This window comes from Rhinoderma darwinii, chromosome 4 (genome assembly GCF_050947455.1).
Source record: "Rhinoderma darwinii isolate aRhiDar2 chromosome 4, aRhiDar2.hap1, whole genome shotgun sequence".
In the NCBI taxonomy this organism is placed as follows: domain Eukaryota; kingdom Metazoa; phylum Chordata; class Amphibia; order Anura; family Rhinodermatidae; genus Rhinoderma; species Rhinoderma darwinii.
In genome coordinates this window covers 387,950,553-387,976,871 of record NC_134690.1, presented here as the reverse complement: position 1 = coordinate 387,976,871, position 26,319 = coordinate 387,950,553, and the positions used below count along the sequence as shown (strand labels likewise).

Below are 26,319 nucleotides of genomic sequence, written 5' to 3'. Positions count from 1 at the left end.
TCCAGGGAGGTGGGGCCCGATGTCAAGAGAGGCGCGTCACCAAGGACGCGTCACCAAGGCAACGGCCGGGAAGTTCTCGGTAAGTAGGAACTTTATCTTTTTTTTTTACAGGTTTTTCGCTGTTGTGTTCGGCATTCACTGTCGAGGGTGCTGAAAGATTTAGCTCTTTCAGCACCTTGGACAGTGACGGGCGTTGACAAGCCTCATCTCTATGATGCCGGCTGCGCGAAAATCACGCAGCCGCGCATCAGACACGCATGACACACGCAGCTGTCAAATGGTTTTTGCGCTCGCAAAACGCCGCGTTGTTTGCGCGCGCAAAAACGCAACGTTCGTGTGAATCTGCCCTTATGTACGATGCTAGGAGTCCCTGCCTCTCTGCAGGACAACTGTCCCGTACTGTAATCATGTTTTCAGTACGGGACAGTAGTTCCACGGAGAGGCAGGGACTCCTAGCATCGTACATAACTATGATGCTAGGAGCCCGGCTCCCTGCACTGTGTTCGGTCCACTACTTGCGGCCGAAATACGTCCGTCAATTACGGACGTAATTAGTGTGTGTGCACATACCCTAACTCACAAGTACAATGCGGTCCTACCTTGACTGCTAGAGCTGCTTCTGCTACTGGAAGAGGAAGATGAGCGTGAGGAAGAGGATGACGAGGAAGATGAACGTGACGATGTTGAAGACGAGGAAGAGGAGGAGGAAGACACAGAAGAAGATCTGCTCCGGCTGCGTTTTCTTTTCTTCTTTTCTCTCCCTGAGAAACATAGAGGGGACAGCCTAACACTACATAACATAGTCATTATGGACTCTACCCCTTGTACCTTCAAAACATAATGAGCTTCACTCAAGGCCTGGCAACTTCTTCCCCAATGTCCCGCTCACGGGTGTCCAGGTGACCATCACTGCTGTAGGTACCATGTGGCCCTAGAGTGCACCAGTTGCATCAATCAGGTTTGTCTTGAGGTTATATCTGGGGTTAGTCTTGGACTTGTGGATAGTATAATCAGCTGTGGGGTGTAAATCTCTAGAAGTATATGAAGATTTGGCAAGTGCTTCTCTGCTTCCATTATTGTGGCTCCCAAAACGTGGCTTGTTAGTAATCCTAAGGGCTAGGAACCCTATAGACCTAGTTTTATAAAGGCCAATTTCAAAAAATTCCTTAAAGGGGTTGTCTAGGCACAGACAACGGATGACCTATCCGCAGGATGGGTCATCAGTATATGATCAGTGAGAGCCCGACCCCCAGGCCCTGCACCGATCAGCTGCTCCGGCTGCCTCCAGGCACTGGACGCCCATGCTGGAACAGATGGCTCTGGTCACGGAATAGCGGCCGACCTGAAATACTGCAGCTCTGTCCCTATTCAAGTGACTAGGAGAAGAGTTGCTGGCCTGCAGCACGGCCGCTATGCAGTGGTTGGAGCCATCTGCTTCCAGCTCTGAATACTGAATACCTTGCATAACATCCGGCGCCCAGAGGCAGTCGGAGCAGGTGATCGGTGCGGGGTCCAGGTGTCAGACCCCCACCGATCATATCCTGTGGATAGGTCATCAATTGTCCGTGCCTGGACAACCCCTTTAAAGTGGTTGTCCAGGATTAGAGGGGTATTGCCAAACTGCATAGCGCATGGAGCTCGGCTGTTTCCGTAACCCCGGCCACCTATTTACAGAGTCTCCACCTGGAAGTGGCAGCCAGGAGCCACCTCACCAGGCAAGGATGGGGGACCCCCATTCTCAAGATGGGTGCAGGTCCCAGAGGTGGGACTCGAATCTATCAGACATTTATGAAATATCCTGTAGATATGCAATAAATGTCTAAGATGGGAAAACCCCATTTAAAAAAACAAACTGGCAGCAGAAAATTTTATAGAAAAAACAAACTGCAAAACACATGTTAAATCCCCCGCCGCTCCAGCGCCATTGCCCCCATGGTCCTCTGACAGTCTTTTTTCTACATGGCAGACTTTCGTTTTTTAAATCCCGGACAACCCTCTTAAAGGAACACTCTAGCCAAACTACTAGTAAAATTATTTTAGAAATTTCAAAATTTGGGGACTTTCCGCGGGGACTTTCAGACGTCCACTTGTTGCCCTGGGTTTCCATTAGTAGACGCTGGCTGTAATAATTCTGTATAGTACACATCGCTGATATGTCTGTAAATAATATTTTTAAAACATCACATTCTGAGGTCAGAACCTGAGCGATGGGCACAACATAGGCGCTGCTTATCTCTTCCTGTAGATGCAGCACCTTCTCCTGTGCCAAACAGGCTTAAAGAGGCTCTGTCACCAGATTTTGCAACCCCTATCTGCTATTGCAGTAGATCGGCGCTGAAATGTAGATTACAGTAACGTTTTTATTTTTAAAAAACGAGCATTTTTGGCCAAGTTATGACCATTTTTGTATTTATGCAAATGAGGCTTGCAAAAGTCCAAATGGGTGTGTTTAAAAGTAAAAGTCCAAGTGGGCGTGTATTATGTGCGTACATCGGGGCGTTTTTACTACTTTTACTAGCTGTGCGTTCTGACGAGAAGTAACATCCTCTTCTCTTCAGAACGCCCAGCTTCTGACAGTGCAGACAGCGTGTTCTCGAGAGATCACGCTGTGTCGTCACTCACAGGTCCTGCATCGTGTCGGACGAGCGAGGACACACCGGCACCAGAGGCTACAGATGATTCTGCAGCAGCATCGGCGTTTGCAGGTAAGTCGACGTAGCTACTTACCTGCAAACGCTGATGCTGCTGCAGAATCAACTGTAGCCTCTGGTGCCGATGTGGCCGACACGATGCAGGACCTGGGGCAGGAAGTGAGTGACGTCACAGCGTGATCTCTCGAGAACACGCTGTGTGTCTGCACTGCCAGAAGCTGGACGTTCTGAAGAGAAGTGGATGATACTTCTCGTCAGAGCGCCCAGCTAGTAAAAGTAGTAAAAACGCCCCGATGTACGCACATAATACACGCCCACTTGGACTTTTACTTTTAAACACACCCACTTGGACTTTTGCAAGCCTCATTTGCATAAATACAAAAATGGTCATAACTTGGCCAAAAATGCTCGTTTTTAAAAAATAAAAACGTTACTGTAATCTACATTGCAGCGCCGATCTGCTGCAATAGCAGATAGGGGTTGCAAAATCTGGTGACAGAGCCTCTTTAATGCAGTACCTGAGAGGATGGTGCATGGCATGGGGACTTTCAGTCCCTGTGTCATGCTCCGCCCCTCAGGCCCGGCACCAGGCATAACACAGTCTATTAATTTTTCCCGGTGTGTTCCTGTAAAAGTAATATTCCGTTTTACCAACACAGCCTGTGGATTACCTTGATCTTCACAGGACGATGAAGAGCGGATCCTTGATTTGTCCCGTTTGCTCGACATGCCTACAAAAAAATAACATTTGTTTGACTGCTATTGTAGGTTTAATAAATATAAATTGGAAATGTCTGTGAAAGTTCTTTTCAGAAGCGACTGCTCGGGCGTCAGGATGAATCAACACTTGCGTTTTCTGTCCCCTAATTTATATTTGGTATGTAGGAAAGAAGTAGGAGACGGATAGAAGGGAGTATGACTGCAGGACCAGACTACACAGGGTTTGTTTGTAGTCTGTTACCATGGTGACACATGGGTCTGCATAGGAGCTGTAGACACAAAATGGTAGATTTTTTTATTAAGATTATTTGCAAACTTGCTCTATATTTTATTTCAATTTAGATGCAATAAAGCAATATAAACACACTGGTTGCAAAATGGACATAACTTTTAGGACGCCGTGTACACAAATTAATAAAATAAAAAAAAAGCTTCCTAGAAAATAAACAGATGGGTTTAATTTTTAGTATTAAAGAGCCCCTCCAGTTGTGCGCTCCCGTCTGTAATGACTTGGAGAGACGCTCCCGTACGCTGGGCGGTAAAGTGGCACCCGGAGAATATCCTGCATGGGTAATAAAAATCAGAGTAGAACATGATACTCTCTGGGCATCGTACAATTGCCACGGCAACCGTACCACCCAGCGCGCAGAAGTGGTCTCCGCCACCGATGTCCGAAAAGCATTTTTTTATTTTATTTTTTTATTTATTTGTGAACACAGCAGAAAATCGTTTGGAATTGCACCACCATGGGCGACTTTTCTCTGCAATCCAGACTTATGTGACCAATCCAAAAAGGCGGAACTACGACGACAAAGTTCTGTCCTAAAGATCGTCGTTAAAACGCTTTCTACACGTGACAAAAAAATATGGATCTTAAAACCACATCCCTTGTCAAAAAGTGTCGTAAAAGGAGAAAAAAAATTCACCCAAAATTTAACAATTAGGACGCGCTTCATTTAACGCGTCAGCGATATGACAAAACACGAACGCAGACATGAAATAAACGACCCCCGTTACATCTAAGGCACAACCATACGGCAGCCTGGGACTGCGCTGTTACCGCTTCTATTGGGTAGCATACACTGGATTTTACTGAAATTTTTTATTTCGTTACATACAGTGTTATTACGTTTGTACTGCCAATAAAGTTTGGCAAAGTTGATGTTTATTTTCCATTAACAAGGATTGCTGGGATTTGTGGTCTCCCCCTCAGCTAAAAAGCCTCTGGTGGTATAAACCTGTCTTATCGTTCCCATAATAATCACGGACTGACCTGTCTAGCAGACCCAGGAAATAAAATCCAAATATCACCGCTCAGTCCAGCTCTCCTTCTCCGCCATGCTGTTTTTTTTCTACCTACGTCACTTCCGGCTGAGCGGTACCGACGGTGATCGTTTTTTGCTGCGGACGCCATTTTTAGTTCTGGCAGTGGTTGGACTAATTATTTCACTAGACGGGCATATATATATATATACACATTAAATACATATATGTGAACGCTTTTCAATCTTTGACGGTTTAAGAGAATTTGAAGAGACGTACATAATTGATTTTTCGTTGTATAAGATCATCTTGCCCCAATTAAATATGGCGAATTATGCATTTCCGGTTTGTTGCTGTTTTCCGGATGTTGAAGGGCAATAGACATGCATGTGTAGTCTGCTGAGACGTTGCGCCAGTTCTGACTGTCAGGTCTTGGAGGTTGAATGCAATACTGACAGTATATAATATATATCCTATGCTGGTAAGTGATACATAATGCTATATGGTCTGCAGGCACGCTGTCATAAGTAGTCTGTCCCCATACAGCGTATAATGTATGTATGAAGGGAGGGGGCGTTATTGTGTCACATGACTGTCTTAAAGGGGAGCTCCTGTAAATATATAAGAGAACTGTGTAAATAGCAATCACAATATTATGGTCAGCCAAGCATTTTGCAGGGGAGGTGTAATAATACATGTGGACCGTTCAGATACAGAGCGGCTGCTAGTTATCTGCTCTCCAATCGGTCTCATAGAGGGGGGTCTTGAGCAGGGGACCCACCTTCATGAGGTGCACTTGTTCTAATAGGTCATGTATAGATAGGGGTTGCACTAATGGGACCACCCATTGGCGCTACACGTTGTAAATAAACGGCATGGAGATGATGCGGGATCAGGAGCTGTGCCCGCACCATCCTCAGCGTGTGTCCGTTGTATATTAAACCTGACGCTCTGCCGCAACGTCTGGGATCTGAGATCACTCCGATCCTAGCCGTTGAACTTCTCAGATTCCTGGGTAAATAGCAACTGTGTCATCTAAGCGCTTAGAGGAAAGCTCCTCCCTCTGTCCCCCCCTCGGCACCTCTGAGAAGTGAATGCGGCTGTCATCTGAGTATGTCTAATCGGATGCATGGCAGTGTAACACTGGCAGGCATAATATACTGCAATCCAGAAGTGTACTATTGAAGCGATCACATGTCAAAGTTCCCTAGTCGGGTTTAAAACTAAAAAATCTTGAAAAAAAAAAAAAAAGAAAGAAACCTAAAAAAAAGCACATAAAACATTAATGATCCGTACTCTAGAAACAACGCATTATTTATCCCGCAGGGTGAATGCCGTAAAAAAAAGTATTTCGTGTAAAAGTATTTTACACGAGGCTACGTTCGCATGTAGTGGATTTGCTGCAGAAAATCCGCAGACAACCACAGGGAAAACCGCAGCGGTAAAACCACACCAAATCGTGCAGATTTCCCTGCGGCGAGCGTGTTAGAAAACAAAGCACTATAGTGTCGTCACATGTGACCGCTGCAGCGCTCTTTTGTCAACACGACGCATCATTGCTGGAGGCCGGGTGTACAGAGACCGCCGTGGACCAGGGAAGCGTTGCCGCGACAAGTAATCTACAGCAAAATCTGCAACACTTGGGCCTCATGTACACGACAGTAGCCATGTGCACGGCCGTGACTTTCGTGTCACCTGCAAGCCGCCCGCAAAACGTCCATTATTTTCTATGAGCCCAGACTGCAGAACACGGCCGTAATAAGACATGTCCGTTCTTTCTGCGGTCTGGGCTCCCGGGCCATGCACGGACCGTGGAGACCACAGTCGTGTGCATGGCCCCATAGGAATGAATGGGGCCACAATTCCCCCACACCGCAGATACATTTCTTGGCTGAAACTTTCTGTAGCATGTAAGTGAGATTTCTTAATGACGGGCCATTTTGCGCGTTAATGACCAAGGATTATTTTTTGTTTTTTCATGGTCACATTCCAAGAGTCGTAACTTTTTTTTTATTCGGTCGACATAGCCGTATAAGGGCTTGTTTTTTGCGGGACGAGTTGTATTTTGTAATTGGACCATTTTTAGATGCTTATAATGTATTGATTAACTTTTATTAACTTTATTTTAGGAGAGAATTGAAAATAAGCAGCTATTCCAGCATTGATTTTCACGTTATAAAATTACGCCGTTTACTATGCAGCGTAAATAACATGTTAACTTTATTCTATGGGTCGGCACGATTACGGGGATACCAAATATGTAAAGGTTTTATATGTTTTTTCTACGTTTGCACAATAAAAACCCTTTTAGAAAAAAATTACTTGTTTTTGCATCGCCGCGTTCCAAGAGCCGTCGTTTTTTTATTTTTTCCGTCGATGTGGCCGTACGTGGGCTTGATTTTTGCGGGCCAAGGTGTAGTTTTCATTAGTACTATTTTGGGCTACAGAGGACTTATAGATTAACTTTTATTTAATTTTTTATGGGGGGAATGGGAGATAAGAGAGAATTTTGCCGTTGTTTTTTGCGCTTTTTTTGGACGCTGTTTATCCGGCGGTTTAATTAATGTGTTAATTTTATAGGGCAAGTCGTTACGATCGCAGGGATACCGTGTGTGTGTGTGTGTGCGTGCGTGCGTGTGTGTGTGTGTGCGTGTGTGTGTGTGTGTGTGTGTGTGTGTACACTTTTACTGAATAAAACCACTTTTTGGGCAAAAAAAGTAGTTTTATTTGATTTTGACTGTAATTATTATAATTTTTTTTCTACAAACTTTATTTAACTGATTGACATTTTTTTTTTAGTCCCACCAGGGGACTTCACTATGCGATGTGCCGATCGCATATATAATGCTTTGGTATACTTCGTATGCCAAAGCATTATTGCCTGTCAGTGTAAAACTGACAGGCAACCTATTAGGTCATGCCTCCGGCATCGCCTAACAGGCAGATGCTGAAGACAGACCTGGGGGTCTTTGTTAGACCCCTGGCTGTCATGGAAGCCCGACGGCGACCCGCGATTTCTTCGCGGGGGTGCCGATGGGGTGACAGAGGGAGCTCCCTCCCTCTGTCAAACACATTAGATGCCGCTGTCACTATTGACAGCGGCATTTAATGGGTTAAACTGCCGGAATCGGAGCGCGCTTCGATTCCGGCAGTTGCAACAGGAGCCAGGCTGTGTATAACAGCCGTGCTCCTGCCGCTGATCGCGTGGGTACACTGGCAGTACCCGCGCCATCACAGGACGGATATATCCCTCCTGCGCGAACTAGCAGCTGCTGAGGACGGATATATCCGTCCTTCGGCGTTGAGTTAAATCTCATCCACTTTGCTGCTACTGTATTCGCAAATCCGGATGAAAAATTTGCGGCACGCCTGGTACGTGTGAACGTGGCCTAAAGGGGTTATTGAAGGATCAAAATTCAGTTTGGGATTTTGAGGCAGATTTTGTCCTTCCTGCATGTCGTTTGCCACGATTTTCGCTGCAAAAACTCAGCGAAATACGCACTCTCTGCCTCCCATTGATGTCAATGGGAGGTCAGAGGCGAAGATAGGGCATGTCCCTTCTTTCTCCCGCGAGGCCGGTTTTACCGGTCGCGGGAGAAAACCGCCCCCGCCTCCCATTGAAATCAATGGGAGCCATTTTCGGCCGGTTTTTGACGAGTTTTGCGGGGCAGTTTCCGCTCCAAAAAGCTTGCCAAAATACTCCGTGTGCACAGGGCCTTACAGCCAGGCTCTGCTAACGGAATCGCAGTCCCCACAGCCCTACGAGGTATTACAAATTCCCTGTTTGTAAAATTATATGTTGAATTTATATTTGTGAGCTTCTCTCAGGACGGACCTCAGAAAACAAACCTTCATATAAGCTTGTGCTATTCTTGCCTATTATGTACACTGACATACCCGGCACATGTTAGGGAGTTGTACTATTAGCAATTCCCTTATATACACCATTTCTCAGAATTGCTGCCTTTACGAGTGAGAGTAAAGGGGGTTTTACACTGGGCAATTATCGGGCAGACAAGCATTCGTATAACGCTCGTTGCAGATAATTGCCCTGTGTAAACGGGAACGATCAGCAGATGAACGAGCAAACACTCAATTATCTGCTGATCGTATCGTTTTAAAAAAGTTAAATATTATCATTGTCGGCAGCACTTCTCCCTGTGTAAACGGAGACGCGCTGCCGACATGATAATAATGTATGAGGACGAGTGATCGGCGTAACTATCGCTCATTCCCATCCATCCGTGTGACAGGAGCAAGCGAGCGCCGATCAACGAAATGTCTCGTTGATCGGCGCTCGCTGCTCCGGCCAAAATCGGTGTAATAGGGCCTTTAGTCTCATCATGGACAATGGAGGGGAAATTGGATTCCTGGTGGTTGCCTTCCTGGCACCGTCTGCAGGATACAGGGGCCTGTATTGTGTCAGTGGGGGAAGTTTATGTCAGCATGTGACCTAGATCTGTTTTTCCAGTTTATATAGCGTGCTGCCGGACCACTACTGACAAACGTGAACACACGCTGGGACTGGGTCCAGTTATGGCAGCGTGGTGCCGCAACTCAAGCAACGTTTTAGAACAGCTTCGCTGCAACACAGCAGCCACGTATCACATGTGAACCGCATCATTTTCTACAGAGTTTTTATCCTTGCATGCAGCTTTTACCTGAAAGAGGTTGTCTCTAGAAGGCTGCCCCTGTCCATAAGCCCTATTATGGCAAATAGACATCATAGAGGGGGGCCTCCTGCTTGGGACCCCCCTCTATGAGCTAGAAAGGTGAGTGGCTCCAGCACTGGTTGACATGGCCTTCCATGCATTAAATGGCGGCCGCTGCAGGGGATGTTTATGGGCAGACGCGGCTTCCTTCTTTGATAACTGCTGATCACCAGGGGTTAGAAAGGCCAGACCCTTAGAGATCAGCGGCTTTCATTTAAAATGGGGTTATCCTCATGTGAGACAACTCCTTTTAGAGGAACACTCAGGGCAACACTGATACTATCTTATGCTCGGGGCAGGGCTGTGCGTTGGAGAATGACATGGGGGGGGGGGGGTCCCTTTAGTGTTCTCTAAATGTTCCCTTTCATGCCCTCCAATAACAACACAGACGGGGGTGTTTTATCAACCTTTCAACGCCATTTTTCTTTCGTAAACAAATTGCAAAAGGGCCCAAAAGTCGTAATTTGCATTTTTTTATGCTCCTCCGCTTTTGTGGAAATGTAAGTGAAACTCAACACCTTTTTCTGTAAATGTGATTTAATCATAGTTTAAAAAACAACCCCCCCCCCCCCAAATAAAAAAAGCTTGCAAGATCTCTGTTTGCTGTCAGTGATTGTGAACATTCATTACTTACATCCAGAGGCTAATTTGCCTATTAAAGAAGTTTCCAGGAATATTCATTGATGGCCTTTCCTTAGGATAGTCCATCGGCATCTGATAGGTGGGGGTCCGACGCTTGGAACCCCCACTGATCCTCAATCACACATTGTTGGACTAGCCTAAGGAAATTGCGTATCCTGGAATCTTCTTTACGGCTGGAATCACACATAGTTATGTATGATGCTAGGTGTCCCCTACTGTAATCATGTTTCCAGTATTCCCGCTCGGAGGCAGGGACTCTGTGTCATGGACTATGATGCCAGGAGTCCGGCTCCCTGAACTGTGTTCGGTCTGCGAAATACAGACGACATATGGTCCATATCTCACCGATCGAACATGGCCGTATGAAGCAAGCCTATTATGTATCCGAGCCCTCTCTTTTGTAACGAGCCGTGCATTTGTGTGAGCAGGACCAGTTCAGGATGGATTTTCATTCTCTATATGTAAACAACAATGGTTCCGTTCACTGACATCAAGCAGAAACTTGAACAATTGTGAAGAATTATCCAATGAATAAGCTTTGTTTATATAATCACTGCCGTCAAGCACCTATAGACATGTACCATTACAAGGCACTTATAGAAATCAGATGAGGAGTCCTTCAGTTCTGGCTAGTAGAGGGGGGTTCTGAGCTATGATGTCCATATACCTATATCTAGGGCACACGGGCAGGGGCTGCCGCATGGATGTGCGGCCTCACGTATGTATAGTCAGTTGGCACACACTTCGCGCTCGTATATTGCGCTTCATATTTAATCACGTTATTGGTTTTATTTTTAGAAACGAATCAAAAATGTTCCTGACCAACATCCTCCTGAGAAAGGGCATTCCTGGCCGCCAGTGGATAGGGAAATACCGGAGGCCCCGGGTGGTCTCGTGGACCATGAAACAGTCCATGATTAAGAGACTGGAGATCGAGGCCGAGACTGAATACTGGATAAGCCGGCCCTACATGACCAAAGAGCAGGAATTCCGTCACGCGGCAGAACGTAAATACAGAGCGCGCGAGGAGCAGAAGGCCATGAAGCGGGCGCACTTCCCGGAGCACAAATACCTGCAAGATCATCTAAATCACCTAAATGTCACCAAGAAATGGACTCAGTCTTGATCTCTTCGAAACCTATTAAATGTATTTCCGTTCATATTCAGTGTCTTATTTTGAGCACCAATAATATTTATTCCTCAAAACTGCCCAAAGGGTGAGTGAAAGGGGTTGGGCTGGAGCAATCGGTAGCCAATCAAATGGTACAAAGATCAACAGCAGCACCTAGTATTTCAGCACAGACATTTTCAATATACCCAATGTTTAAGAATAGCTCACAATGGTCCCAGCTATATTGCGGCAGTGGAAGCCCTGAAAACATGGTGATTTATCCAGTCAGACTGACGGCATCACCATTGTGATGGAGCTGGATAAGCAGCCATGTTATTGGGCCATTTATATGGACATAACAGAAAAACTGGCATTGTTGCCCATAGCAACCAATCAGAGCTTTCAGTTTTAAACTGCTGGAAAATGACAGCTGCACTGTGATTGGTTGCGATGGGCAATAAGTTGTTTTTTTTCCTCTTAAAGACATTGGGGCTCATTTATTAAATATGTCTTGTTAGTCGGTGCTGCCACATAAAAAGAAGTGGGTTACATAATGTACGACCAAGAAGTCTCCTTTTGCCTGCTTAATAAGTGTGGGCGGGTGGAAGGATCTATTACATGGGGCCAGTAAGGGCTGCTAATGAGTCACATGCCCTCATTTGCATGACACTGAATATTTTGGTCAATGTGGGGGGAAGTGATCTGTGGGCCCCATTATCTAATTAAAGGGGCTGTCCAGTTTAGAAACCCCATTTTCATACATTAGGAAATGGTAGAGACTGGTTACAAAGAGCGTCTCTCTGGATGACCTGTCCTGTATAACAGACAGTCCATTGATATGAATGGCCACTATGTAATATTTAATTTCCCCTGAGGTGGCGCTGCAGGGAAATTAAACACTTACTGCCAGGTTTCCCCACAGATTACAGCTGGGGGTCCCACTTTGTGATCACCATATTGTCAAGGGACCCTTCTAAGAAGTAGGGATTATTCAAAGCAGAAAAACAAGTTCGTGTGCATGGGGCCTACGGAACCTTGTTAGGTGTAAGATGCTCTTTAAACAAGCCTCCTAGGACCAGGTCCCACGGATCCCCCAGTAGGACATCGTTGTTCTAGTCAAATGTCCACAGCAATTTGTTAAAATAATTTCAAGACCAATTTACACATGGTAATCCATTTAATTTACATATTACGCCCCCCCCCCCCTAAAATGGAAATCCTAACTATAAAAAAAAACTCAAAAAAGTTCCAGCCGCTTCATAGCTCCTCGAGGTCTGTAAGGTCCACATAGACTTTTATAAATATTGTGTCGTCTTTAATGTAGCAGGCGTTCCTGGGATTCTCCAGCTGGGCGTGCGAGACGAAGCGGGGACACCCAGAGGCAATGTTCATCTCCCCTTCAGGTCTTTTGAAGCTGCTGCTTTGAGGGTCAGCCTTGAAGACCTCCGAGATGTGGTTCTTTTTTCCACTTTGGTCAATCATCATTAAGATGACCTTTTGCTTGAAGGGCCAGGTCAGCAGTGAGTCAAACTCTCCTTTCATGACCACGAAATACAAAGATAAATATGAGGCTTTCCCTGTGCCGTCACCGTTCAGGTAGGCCCGAGCGCACAGGCGGTAACCGCAGCGACTGGTGTAGAAATGTTGACTGTCGATGGAGACCACACGACCTTCAAATGCCTCCTTCTTCTTTCGTTCATAGTCTGTGATTTTCCAGATGAGCTTCCCATTATAACAGGTTCCTTCCAGAATCCTAAAACGCTCCTCATTGCTGCTCAGTTGGGACTTATGGATATTTATCTGAACGTTGTGTTGGCTAGATTGTCCTTCAAGAATATCTAAAAAAAAAAGATAAAAATGTAAGAGGCAGTGGACTATGATGACCACCTTTAAAAGGGTTGTCCAGAATTAGGAGAATGTGTCTGCTTTCTTCCAGATACAGCGCCACGCCTGTCCACAGGTTCACAGTGGTATTGCAGCTAAACCCCATTCACTTCACTGGAGCTCAGCAGCCATACCAGACACAACCGATGGACAAGCGTAATGCTGTTTTTGGAAGAAAGCCGCCATGTTTTTCGAACTTATATTAGAGAACTACCTACACATAGATATTGGAAAATTAGAATTAATGAAAATTTCTACCCAAAAGATAAAATTGGTCACGTAGCCGCAACACTTGGACCACTTGTGGTTCTAGAAATTAGATCTCCAGCCAAAGTTTCACAATTATGATATTGAAATTTTTCTGTTTCATTGCAGCGGCCATTTTTGCAAAACTGACAACAGGAAGTGCAGCCATATTGGTTGTCCTCTTTGAATTCGCTTTTAAGCAACTGTTTCATGAGACGGTCACTTGGTAAAGAATGCGCTTCCTGTTGTCACTTGCAAAAAAATGTCCGTCACTACAAAACAAAGAAATCCCAATATCTCTTTAACTTATAGAATGAATTACCAGAATTTGGCTACTGCTCCTTTCGATATGTGGCCTTTATTTTTGGTGGAAATCCCCTTTAAGAAGGTAGGTCTGAACATAACTACGCCTCTACGCAATGCCATGTGTGTTCGCACCATGCGCCTTTTTGCTCCCCGATTTCCTTGCTTTCTAGCACAATGGGGCAACTTCAATATTGAAGATGGGGTGCCATGTTTTTTAACTGTTTTAGACAATTTTTGCACCTTGCTAGACGAGGGGAAGTGGTTTAGCAGGAAAATGGACGTGGCTCAAAATGAGCCGAAATTTTGGTGCAAAAAAGTTGGTAAAAAATAAGCCAACTAAGAGTGCATATAGTTAGACAAAAAGTGACTAAAGATGCACCAAATTTATCATCCAGAATGAGATACTGTGATAAATTTGGAGCATCTAGTCTAGTTCTAAGCTGTCTAAAGTTAAGATCGTATTAAAGGGGTTATCTGGGTTTATAAAATTGATGGCCCATCCTTAGGATAGATCATCAATATTAGATGAACATTAGCCTTTTGAAGGGGCCGCAGCCTTTTCATTATTTACATGGTTCTCCGTCTCGTTCGTACTTGCACCCGCCATTACATCTGTAGCGGCTCTGTAAAGTATTCCATCACTGTACCCTTTTTTTCATAATTTTTTTTGTGGCATTGCAGCTTAGCCCCACAGCGCCTCTCCTGTCAGTGGGCTCAGTATGGTATTGCAGTTCATCCTTATTCAAGTAAATGTGGCTATGCTACAATACCAGACACAGCCCGTGGATAAGTGTGATGCCGTTTCTGGATAAAAGCAGATGTTTTTATTTTGGACAGTCCATTTAAGTCAATATATCCGGAAATATGATTTTGGATGGTGGCATATAATAACCGTTGAAACCCAACATCTCTAATCTTTGTTTTCCCCGACATCTATATAGGGTAGGGGGAGAGCCATACAGACTGTCAGGGGATCCCGCTAACATTAGTCTAACATATATGGGAAGCTTAAATTGTGTATGTTGGTGAAGTTACGTGAAATAGAGGCGGCCATGATGTCCCCACGCCACTTCCGCTTTAAAGCACCGGTACATGGACACAGATCAGTGTAGACATCAGACAGAACATACCTAATCGGTCTCTGTAGCCCTCCATAGAGGACACTTTTTGCTTGATGCTCTCTATAGCCTCTATGAGTGGTCCGAGGTCATGTCGGCTCTGTTCTTTACTAATCAATTGCACCAGCTGCATGACCTGCTCCTCCAGCAATGACGCCTTCTCCATGTAAGTGGCCAAAGACTAAGGATGGAATTGAAGGAAATATATAATTATTCATGCACAAAAGAAAAACTGGATGTGAATATTTAAACGTTGCACAAACTTCTGACATGTCATAGTGACATGTCAGAAGTTTTGATTGTTGGGGGTCCGAGCACTGAGACCCCCACCGATCGCTAAAACGAAGCCGCAGAAGTGCTCGTGAGCTCTCAGCAAATTCGTTTCTGTTTGGCTTTTTCCAGAAATCAATGTAGCGGAGTACGGGCTCAATAGAGAGCCCGTACTCCGCTACATCGACTTTCCGTAAAAAGCTGAACAGAAACTAAGCCGCTCAGCGCTCACACGAGCACTTCTGCCGCATCGTTTTAGACGTTTGTTGAACGTTTAGTTACCCTTTAAAGGCGCTGTCCGATATGTCAGTAATGATTAATCATTGTAGAAAGAAATCTAATCCAACTTTATTACATACTTTGGGGGGAATCTATTAAGATTGTTTTTTCCGACGCCAGTGCAAATTTAAGTTAGATGGTAGATAGATGTGAGACATTAATAGATAGATATACAATCAATAGATATATATTTATATAGAGATAGGTAGGTGATAGACATGAGATTGCTAGATACATTGATCGATAGATATGAGCAGGCACGCACCGTCCATGAGGCGAGATGAGCGTCTCGCCCTAGGCAGCAGCCTGCTGCCTCTGAGGGGGCGGCGGCGCCGCCACTGAAACCAGCCGCCGCCACCCTCTCCTGCACTATAATTGTACCTGTGTCTATAGGACGCAGATACAATTACATGCATAAGCGCTGAACGGCCTGGCACATTCCGTGCCCGACCATTCAGCACCCTTTAATAACGCAAGCGGCGCGATGACGTCATCGCTCTGATTGGCAGGGCAGAATGACTTGCCCTGCCAATCAGCGCCTTTCAAAGACGCAAGTGGCGCGATGACTGTCGTTGCCCCGGCAGACCTACTCAGAAGAGAGCAGGTCTGCATTGCCAGAGGATGGTGTGGGAACGGGATCAAGTGAGTATGTAAAGTTTTGTTTTTTTCCCTTAAAAGTGTGAGTAGCATTATCTACAGGAGTCTCTATCTACTGGGGGAGCTTTATGTGTGGCACAATCTAGAGGGAGGGCTATATGTCGGGCACTATCTAGAGGGGGGGCTATATGTAGGGCACTATCTACAGGGGGGGCTGTATGTAGGGCACTATCTACAGGGGGGCTGTATGTAGGGCACTATCTACAGGGGGGGCTGTATGTAGGGCACTATCTACAGGGGGGGCTATATGTGGGGCACTAAATACAGTGGGCTATATGTGGGGCACTATCTACAGGGTGGGCTATATGTGGAGCACTATCTACATGGGGGTCACTATAGGGTGCTCTATGGGGGCACTATCTACAGGGAGCACTGTATGTGTGGGAAACAGTGTATGGTGCTATTATAATCAGGGACACAGTGTATGCCGGTATTATATTTAGGGGCGTAGTGTGTGGCACCATGAGAATTTTATCTTCGTTTATAGGTGCAGAAATTGAGAAGCTGAAGACATCTGAGTGAAAAACTGCAGAAATGGGCTGTGGCTGGAAGAAGTCATCATAAAGGTCTGGACCAGATAGAGAAGAAAGGAAAAAAAGGACTAGAATCTGAGAAGATGTCACCGGTGAGTCACTTAATGTAAATGTTTATTCTGCCTTTAATCAGTACTCTAGTCACTGTATGATCTGCAGCGAGATGATGGGGGGTATGATTTTTTTTTTTTGTGAAACAGCAACTCCCAGCATAGCCTTACCATTGTTCTGGTCGTGCTGGGAGCTGTAGTTTTACGCCGTACAAACCTATACGGCAGGGGTTGCACTAAATTGAGCTGTATTTGTGCTGGTGTTGTATTTATGTATTGAGCTTGGTTCCGGTGCTGTATATATGTATGAGCTTTGTTCTGGTGCTGTATATATGTACTAAGCTTTGTTCTGGTGCTGTATATGTGTACTGAGCTTGGTTCTGGTGCTGTATATGTGTACTGAGCTTGGTTCTGGTGCTGTATATGTGTACTGAGCTTTGTTCTGGTGCTGTATACATGTACTGAGCTTTATTCTGGTGCTGTATACATGTACTGAGCTTTGTTCTGGTGCTGTAAATATGTACTGAGCTTTGTTCTGGTGCTGTATATAGGTACTGAGCTTTGCTCTGCTGCTGTATGTACTGAGCTTTATTCTGGTGTTGTATATATGTACTGTGCTATGTTCTGGTGCTGTGTTTATATGTACTGAGCTTGGTTCTGGTGCTGTGTTTATATGTACTGAGCTTTGTTCTAGAGCTGTAAATATATTATATATTTATAATTAAAAAAAATTGCTGGGTAGATGGAGTTGTTTTCAATTCATTGTATATTTAATGGGTACCTGTCTGGTAGTTTTAACCCCTTGAACCAGAAGCATGTGGTAATACATGACCTGACAATATTTCCAAACATTCGTTTGTATGTTTTTTTCGGATGCAGCAAAATTGATCAAATCAACTTTTAAAACGGCGCACGGTATTTGCTAATTATTCATTAAAGGGTCATGGGGCGGTGCAGCTATACTGAAGAGTCACATAGTCCTGCCTCCAAACCCAACTTTCCATGCTTGGCATCCCCCTGGCAGTTATACATTACTACCAGTTTCTTCCAACTTTCTCGGAGGTGCCGTTGCCTTGTACTACTTGGGCACACACTGTACAGCGAGGTGTACTCTGCCCGACTTCATTGCTGCACCGCGCATGCCAGGGGAGTACAAGGTAACGGCGCATCTGCAAGAGTTGGAGGAGGCTGGTATTGATGTAGAACAGCCAGGGGGATGTCAATCAAAATCTGGGGGGCACCATTTCAATTTTTGCCTAAGGTGGCAGAAAAGCTGGAATCGGCCCTGGATATTAGACAGATATGAGATACATCGATAGATAGCCATGAGATAGATATCATAGATACATCGATAGATAGAATAAAATTATGTAGATGGATAGTTTGGTTTTATATCTCTCGGTCTGTAAATTCTTACAACATTTTTGTAAATGTCCATGTAAAGTATTTTTTATGGAACTTGGTCCTAATTCTACTATGTCAAAAACTAAATTCCGCCCCTCACCTGGGCGCTGGTGAGGTGACTCCCGTTACCACTGATCTGCACAAACTGGCGACATTCCTTTTCACACCACTGAACGGTGTTTGAGAGCTGCTGAATTTTACTTTCTTTTTGTTCCAAACTTTGCTTTAAATCGAACATCTAGAAAAACACAGAACAGTCAATCACACAGAAACGTGAAGCAAAATAACAAAAACTTGTAGAAAGTCATACAAAGTTTTGCACATAACATTTACTTTATTAACCCCTCAGCAGGTGTAAATCTTCACAGGCTGCTCTATCTACAGTATAACTGGGACTCACGGTGGGGGATCTTTACAACAGGCAAAGTCAATATATACCCCTATAATAGCAGCACTATCAGAGTATACCTATAAACAGTGCCAGTAGAGTTTCTCCCATAACTGGTGCCAGCATAGAGCTACCCTATACAGATGCCATACAATAAAAGAATAGTCTGCCTACTGCTGCCACAGGTTAGGTGACTATATTTCCTCCTACGGCTGTTTGATGGGGTTAGAAAAGAAAGAATTCTGTGAGGTTGGGTGCAGATCACGTTTACCTGCTTCTCAAGCTTTGTATTCCTATTCAGTACATAAAGCATATGGTCTCTCAGAAAGGTTTCTTCATGTACTTTTAGTTTTCCTCTTTTTACCTACAGACAATAAAATTACAACAAGCTGGAGAATTGAAGGTATCGGAAGGTCTTTTTGAAGAATATATCAGACAAGGATGAGACTCGTGAGAGGGGCGCACCTACCATAGAAGAAGACAATAGATCCGCCTGACCGCGCAGGGATATTGTAGGAATCCGCATCTAAAAACCTAGCCTGAGGCTGAATTCAGACAACCGTAGTTTACGTCTGTCAACGGCCGTCATGCGTACCCGTGTTTTTCAATGGGGCCGTTCACACGGCCATTGTTTCAACGGACCATGTGAAGGGTCCGTTGAAAAATAGAACATGTCCCATTTTCTTCCATTTTCACCGATCCCTCGATAGACTCAAGTCGATGGGGATCTGTGAAAACTCGTTTTTCACGTCCGAGTTTGCACTTGTTCATGTGAATCTGGTCTTAAAGTAGTTTTCCCATAATCAAGATTTATCACCTATCCACAGGATAGGTAATAAATATCTGATCAGTGGGGGTCCGACCGCTGGGACCCCCTCCGTTTCCAAGAATGGGTTCACCTGGCTGTCCTTGTGCGCCCCATATGAATGAAGCATTACTGCGCATACCCGGCCACCACTCCATTTCTATGAGGCTGCCGGAGATCTGCAGTCCCATAGAAATGAATGGAGCAGTGGCCGAACATGCGCAGTACTGCTTCATTCATATGGGGCGCACAGGGATGGCTAGTTCTAGGGATAGTCGGACCCCCACCGATCGGATAATTATCACCTATTCTATAAATAGATGATGAATATCGACTATAGGAAAACCCCTTTAAGCTGGCCATACACAAAAGAAGAAAGACATCCAAACCCATTTATGGTGGAGTTGGGGGAAATAGCGGTCGTCAGACCAGCCACCGTCTCATGTGTATGACCAGCTTTACATATTGTCCAAAGTGATCTGACAAGAATCATATATAACAAACGCTATTTTTAATATTAAAGGGATATTCTTAGTATTGACATTAGGTGTCTGATCGCTGGGGCCCCACCGCTGGGTACTTTACCGATTACTAGAACGGGGGTGTCGAACGCCCTGTTCCATTTTATTGAATCACCCCGCAGTAAGAAGGAGCTTGAGTAGAGCAGCGGACGAGCATGCCGCTTCTTTCAATGTCTATGAGACTGACGTATACTGCCGAGTGCTGTACTCGGCTGCCTCCATCAGTCCCATAGGCTCTGAACGGAGCGGCACCGCACACGTGCGTTTGGCCCTCTCCAGGGGTCGTGCCATGAGGAGGAACGGGGTGCTCGGATCCCCATTCCAGTAATGGGTAGTGGTCTTAACGGTGGGGACCCCAGCGGTCAGACATTTATCACCTATCCTGTGGACAGGTGATATCATTTCTGGGAAAACCCCTTTAAAAAAAACAAAAACAGCATTTTTCTAAAGAATATAAGGCTGACAACCATAAATCCGTTTTTCTTATTCGGGTGTTAAGATTCCCTTTCTCCCCCTAACCATAACTTCAGCTGATCGTCACAAGTCTGATCGACAATTCCTTGGGGATCAGCTGTGATCGCTGGGGATAAGCTGCAGGTAGTTGCACATTTCTCCTCCAGTGGCCAAATATAGTATTACATGGTGCCCATCTAAATAAATGGGCATGAGTCCTCCAGAGCAGGAGTCGCTCTTTGGGCTAGTAGAGGGGAGTCCTGTGCAGTGCATATGGACAGGGGTAATACTAATGGTACAACCCCTGTAATACACATGGGATGTAGTGACTAAGATTATGCCTGACATGTAGAGATTACCTTTACATAGCAGCCATAACTTGTAAACGGACATTCCACTTCAGCTTCCGGACATACAACCAGATGGTCATCTACCTGAAAAATGAAATACGTACTATTATATTATTGTTATTTTGTTTTCCTTTTGGTCTAAAAAACGTGGAAGCCACATTTTATAGAAGCCTATATAGAAAATGAGGTAGTTAGGGGCAACTCCATGATGTACATACGTCAACAGTATGACCGATGCTTACCTCCTCTCTTGGGCAAGTATTACCGCAGTTGTTGGGACATGAGACTGGATATAATGGACAATACTTCCTTGTGTGAATCTGCAAAACAAAAAATTAATGGTCAGCATGTTATATATTTAGTGCAATACATTATCAAAAATCAAAGAAACAGAAATATCATATACAGCACTTCCTATACTGTGACATCATGTACTTACCTCTCAACCCATAGTGGTTCCCAAACTTCTTCAGGCCAGGGAACCCCAAACCAGCTAGAGGCCGCACAGCAGAACCCTAACACGTTTTTTATATGGATGACATCACCAGACTCTATCCATGATGATGTCATCACTGAGGGCAACTGATATCATTGACTGGCCAACGTAGCCAGGTGACGTGTTATCATATGGACGACACACCTAAACTGAGACAAAAGTCTTCTGGGGCCCAAACATTTTATATTCACACAAACGCCCCCAAAGCTAATGAGCGAGTAGCGCACATGAACCCTTTATCAGATCTACAAAATGTATTCAGACCCCAATTAACAGCAGCATTATATATATTTATTTCTGATGACGTTGCAGCCTTGTTTGCATTGTGCATGTCACTAAATAGTGCTGGAACATACGCAACGCGAACCGGCCACCGTTATCGGAATCGGTCTGCAGAGTCCCCGCCATGGTAATGTCCAGTCTGGGAAACACTGTCTTAAAGAAACACTACAAGGAGACAATTACTCCCCTACTCCAATCTGACTCTGTAATGTAGGGGAGCTGTCGGCTCTTCTGTTCTATAGTGGCACCTCCATAGGAAGATGGACACCCCTAGCGCCACCCACTGGTAGCAGAGTAAGAATGACTCCCTTATAAATAAATACAATAGAAAATATCTTCTTTTTTTTTCATGGGTTATTGTGGCAGGATGATGTGATGAGGATATGAAATATGATAAAACTACCCCAATACTATAATATTTCAGTTTAAAAACAGCTGCTATTTATATACTCGGGCAAGTGAAGGATTAGAAAAAATATGCAACTTAGGAAGAATAGTTCTGGTGAGAATTTTCTTACCCATTTAGCCTAATAGGGGGCAATATTATTATAACAGTGAAAGATTTATTAGCAAGTCATAACAAGTGCATTGCCCAGCAGGGGGCGACAATTGGCACAGGGGATCTTCCAGGTCAAAGAGGATATGAAATCTGTGCTCCATCCCGGCACATGATGGAGTGACATTCCAAAATTCATAAAAGCTATTTTATAAAACTGAGGAACGCTTAATGTACCACTGACCTCAATATGAATTGTGATTGGAATAACCCTTTAAAAACAAAATAAGAAGCACGCAGGGGAGGCTTATATAGCGGGACCACTAAACTAAAAATATATCAGAGGAACACAACGACTTATTATTACTGGCAAAATCATTCCAATAAAAAATTCATGTGTTGCACCAACCACAATGATAAATAATGCAGGACAGCAATATTCTTACAAAGGCTTGTGTGTACTGTAATACAACGGATATGATGATCCAGGGAGGTTTGTCGCAGGGTTTGTAAGGCAATGTATTACGTGAATGATTACAGGTAAATGTGCTGTAAGGTTTACACCCTATATTGAAAACTATAGGGCCCCATAAACTTTGGATTAGTTACCAGGTAGCGGGTATGGCAGCTGCTATGGGACCCAGCAACTATGGGGGCTATCCACTGCAGTCAAAATAGCCTACACAGAGACCATAATAACCTTCGATGGGTGGAAATTGAAAGAGTGGCCACTGGGTTTCCTCTCATCTCTCTCTTGTCACTTGACAAACCCGGGCACAACGTAATACATAAGTGTATCCCTTCAATTACAGCATCACTCACTGCCTGGAAATATCTTACAGCGTCTACACCTACATCAGAATGTATACAGTTGACCCAGTTACCACTCCGTTATCTTTGTTCATATTCCCCTGATCTTAATTTTGATGGTTGGGAGCAGGTGTGGATACTTAAAATTGGTTCCCTTTATGATTCCACATCCCTACTCTCATTTCAGACTTTAATGCAACAGCACAATTTACCCAAACAGGATTTTTATAAATATTTGCAAATCCGACATATCTTACAGTCTGTACGATTGGATACCCCGATGTGCCCCTCTAGTGCCTTTACATTCTTTACCTGTATACATTCAAAGCTTAAGGGGATCTCTTTATTTTACTCTAATGTTACACACCCTCACACATTGGTAAAACCCGTCTACCTTCAGAAATGGGAAACAGATTTAGCCCTTGATATTTCTCTTCAAGACTGGTATTCTGCAATTCATTGGGTTAAAAAAATCTCCAAAGGCGCTAGTCATTGGGAAACTGCTCATAAAATTTTACTTAGATGGTATAGAACACCCTCTCAAATTGCTAGAATTAACCCATCATTCTCTCCCTTGTGTTGGAGGGGATGCGGTAAAGTAGGAGCTTACCTACATGTTTGGTGGGATTGCCCGTTAGTGTTATCCTTTTGGACAGCCACATTTGCTTTTATTGGCAAAGTAATTAATTTCAATGTTTCCTTGTCCCCGGCCCTAGCCCTTTGTTTAATTGGTCTTTGCGAAATTCCACAGGATTTACGTTATGTAGTAGGTCATATAATTTTTGCAGCTAGATTAGTCATTGCTGGGACATGGAAATCCCATGTTCCCCTGACGGTAGCAGAGCGGATTAATCTGGTTAATTTTGACTACGCCATGAAAAAAAATGGTGGCGATTCGGCTTAAAGGAACAGTGTCATCGCAAATAATTTTTTTATATGTTAAAGATGTTAGTGCTTTAATAAAAACGTTTATATTCATTTGTGTGTTTGTGTTTTACTGTTTCTTATTTTTACACTTTTTCTTCCCTATGGGGGCTGCCATTTTTTGTTCCATTTCTGTGTGTGTCGATTAACGACACACACAGACATGGAATACGGCAGCCACAGTCCCATAGGGACTGCGAACGGCTCCCGTCCCATTGAGTGCCGTGTACGGCGTCTGTGTGGGAACTGCGCATGCGCCGCTCCCACACAGTCCTATTCGAAATTGGCGCCGTCCGGCGCCATTTTCCTGTGGACCGGAAGTCGCGGCCGGACAGTAATATTACTACTTCCGGTCGCGGCTTCCGGACTTGTGCACATGGAACAGCGGCAGCAAACGGAGCGGACGGGCCGGAGGGAGCCGCGGCGGCAGGAGCAGGTAAGAGATTTCAATGTATGTTAGTGTTTGTGTGTGTTTACTACTGTATGTAAACCTACTACACTGTGGGTTACCTCAAAAAATGGCGACACACAGTGTAGGAGGTTAAACCTTTCAAACCCCTCGTTTATCCCGGCACTAGCCAGGATAAAGGAGGGGGGGATGCTGAGCTCACTAGAGCGAGGGCTTTTAACCCAATGTTGCAATGCTGCAATTTTGGGAACAGCCCCATCTAGTGACCAAAAATGGGTAGTATTATAAATTAGAAATAATTTATAATATTTCCTGGCTCGTGCCAAAAAAAAAAAAAAAATTTGAACAATGTTTAATCACCCACACACTAAATGTTTAATTTTTTTTAAAAAAAACATGTTTTTCTGGCAACACATTCCCTTTAATTCTGTAGGCAAATTTACAAGTCATTGGTCCACATGGTTTGACTTTGTGACATCGGGAGCTTCTGTGCCTGCTATTACCTCAACTTAAATGTTTCACCCTCCGTTTATATATGTAATTCTGTGTAATTAAATGCGGACCTATTTATTTATGTGATTCTCATGTATAACTATACGAGCCAACATATTATAAGCTCTGGAGAGACCTGTTCCCCCATGTTCTCTTCAGGGCCTTTCACTCTTGATGTGAGAATCTACCGACCTGACCATTTGTATCATTTTATGTGCCTTATTATAGGACATACAATCCCTTTTCTGTCTAACTACATGTGTAAGCAGCCATGAATGTTATTTTCTTTGTTCCTTATTCTTCGTTTTCATATGTTGCATTGTATGCTTTATAATGTTAATTAAGAGTAATACTGCTTTTGTAGCCATGTTGGCTAAACCGATGCATACATTCTCTATTTATGTCATAGTAAAAACTTCAATAAAAACTAAATTTAAAAATAAAAAATAAAAAAATAGACTACACAGGGCCTTGCAGATCTGTGGTTGTCACCCAGTGCATTCCTGGATTGTTTCTATGCAGCAGCCCAGGCACATTTTTCCTGATATTTTACTTTACAGAAACTTCAAAGTGACATCAGACATCATGATTATGGGAGAATTCACATGGCAAACTATAGTTTTCCATATAATAAGCATGTAAAAATCTGTCTACATATTGCTCCCCCTAGTGGCCGCCTTGTTCTCCAGCAATTTATGTATTAATAAGGCCCTGTTCACATCTGTGTCAGTCCCTTAGCGCTTTTTCGTCTGGCAAAATGCCGGAAACCCGAAGGAACCCGTTAAAGTCAATGGGTAAAGTTGTTTTTTGTCATGCAACAGATCTGGTGCTTTTGTTTTTCCCGTTATTTTGATCACCTGACGAAGCAGAATAATGGAAGTCATAGCACAAATGTGAACATAGTCTTAAGAAGTGTAAACTGAGAAAATCATTTATGTAATAATTTTTTATTTTTTTTAATTATAATGACATGCAGTTTCCTGAAGGGAGAAGTTCTGGGAAATGCTTCTATAACTATGGAAACTCCAGTATCGGTTTTGTATGCCGTCATTTTTCTCAATGGAATTTTTTTTTTTTTAAATACTGCAGTGGCCAAAAGCCGATAAGTGTGGGTGTACCCATATGGGACTATGTCAGGTGTCAATGTGCCCCCTTGTTATTACCTGCAGATCAATAGACGTCATGCTTTTCTTGCAGTAGGCGCAGGTTTCATCTCTCAGTTCACACTGTGTTGTTAGGTGATTCTCCAAGTATTTTCGGATCACCTTGTCATGACAGCCGCTGTTGCTGCACATGATCATTTCATACACACATTGGCCAAGATGATCCTGTCAGTAAAGGAAAGGACGATGGATTTTATAAGCTTTATGGGGATCTGTAACATACATCTGAATATGTGCTGAGGGGGCTCAGGTGCTGTGTAGTAGACTCGTTCAAGAAAGAGTCTGTACAGCCTGAAGATGTCGACCCATGAGCCCCACTGCTCTGATTAGTCAAAAGGGCTCAAGTAAGGCACCATGCACACGACTATTTTTCATCCGTAATTATGGACCGTATTTATGGACCGCAATTATGGACCCATTCATTTCTATGGGCTACGGACACGTTTCCGTATTTTTACGGATGGGTGTCCATGCCGTAGAAATGATAGAACATGTCCTTTTTTTGTCCGTAATTACGGCACGTACTCTCCATAGAAGTCTATGGGTGCTTCCATAATTACGGACAGCTACAGATCTGCAAGATTCCTTCCTGTTTTTTTTTTTATTACGGATGCACTACGGACCGTATTAACGGGCACCCTTCTGTATATGCGGATGATTTACGGATAGCTATAGATGACTGTGGATCTGTATTTACCGATGGATGAAAAATACGGTTGTGCCCGTAATCATGGTCCGCAATTATGAGCACGGCTGGCCGCGGATGGCCAACCGCATTTTCGGCCCGTGCTCTCAAAGTATAGGAGCACGGTCTGTAAAAAGCAAAAGATAGGACGTCTTTCTACGGCCCGGACACCTCAAATAAACGGGAAGGTGTCCGTGGT

The 26,319-nt window shown here is 44.1% G+C and overlaps 2 protein-coding genes across 5 annotated transcripts in view; one reads left to right on the top strand and one right to left on the bottom strand.

Annotated features, from left to right (window-relative positions):
- The first annotated feature begins 4,975 nt into the window (after window positions 1–4,975).
- MRPL57 (mitochondrial ribosomal protein L57) lies at window positions 4,976–11,148 on the top strand. The gene is made up of 2 exons (XM_075863286.1): window positions 4,976–5,115; window positions 10,787–11,148. The coding sequence occupies exon 2, from the start codon at window positions 10,800–10,802 to the stop codon at window positions 11,112–11,114; it is 315 nt and encodes a 104-aa protein (XP_075719401.1). The 5' UTR covers window positions 4,976–5,115; window positions 10,787–10,799; the 3' UTR covers window positions 11,115–11,148.
- A 1,132-nt stretch (window positions 11,149–12,280) lies between these two features.
- The window catches only part of TRAF5 (TNF receptor associated factor 5), a 42,815-nt gene continuing 28,776 nt past the window's right edge, over window positions 12,281–26,319 (bottom strand). For all 4 annotated transcript variants that reach the window (XM_075863279.1, XM_075863277.1, XM_075863280.1 and 1 more), the window contains 7 exons: window positions 25,436–25,600; window positions 20,606–20,683; window positions 20,373–20,447; window positions 18,506–18,598; window positions 17,947–18,084; window positions 14,666–14,834; window positions 12,281–12,937 (listed from right to left, as the gene is read on the bottom strand). In XM_075863279.1, the coding sequence (XP_075719394.1) occupies window positions 12,357–12,937; window positions 14,666–14,834; window positions 17,947–18,084; window positions 18,506–18,598; window positions 20,373–20,447; window positions 20,606–20,683; window positions 25,436–25,600 (1,299 nt within the window). In that variant the 3' untranslated portion in view covers window positions 12,281–12,356. The remainder of the gene's footprint in view (window positions 12,938–14,665; window positions 14,835–17,946; window positions 18,085–18,505; window positions 18,599–20,372; window positions 20,448–20,605; window positions 20,684–25,435; window positions 25,601–26,319) is intronic.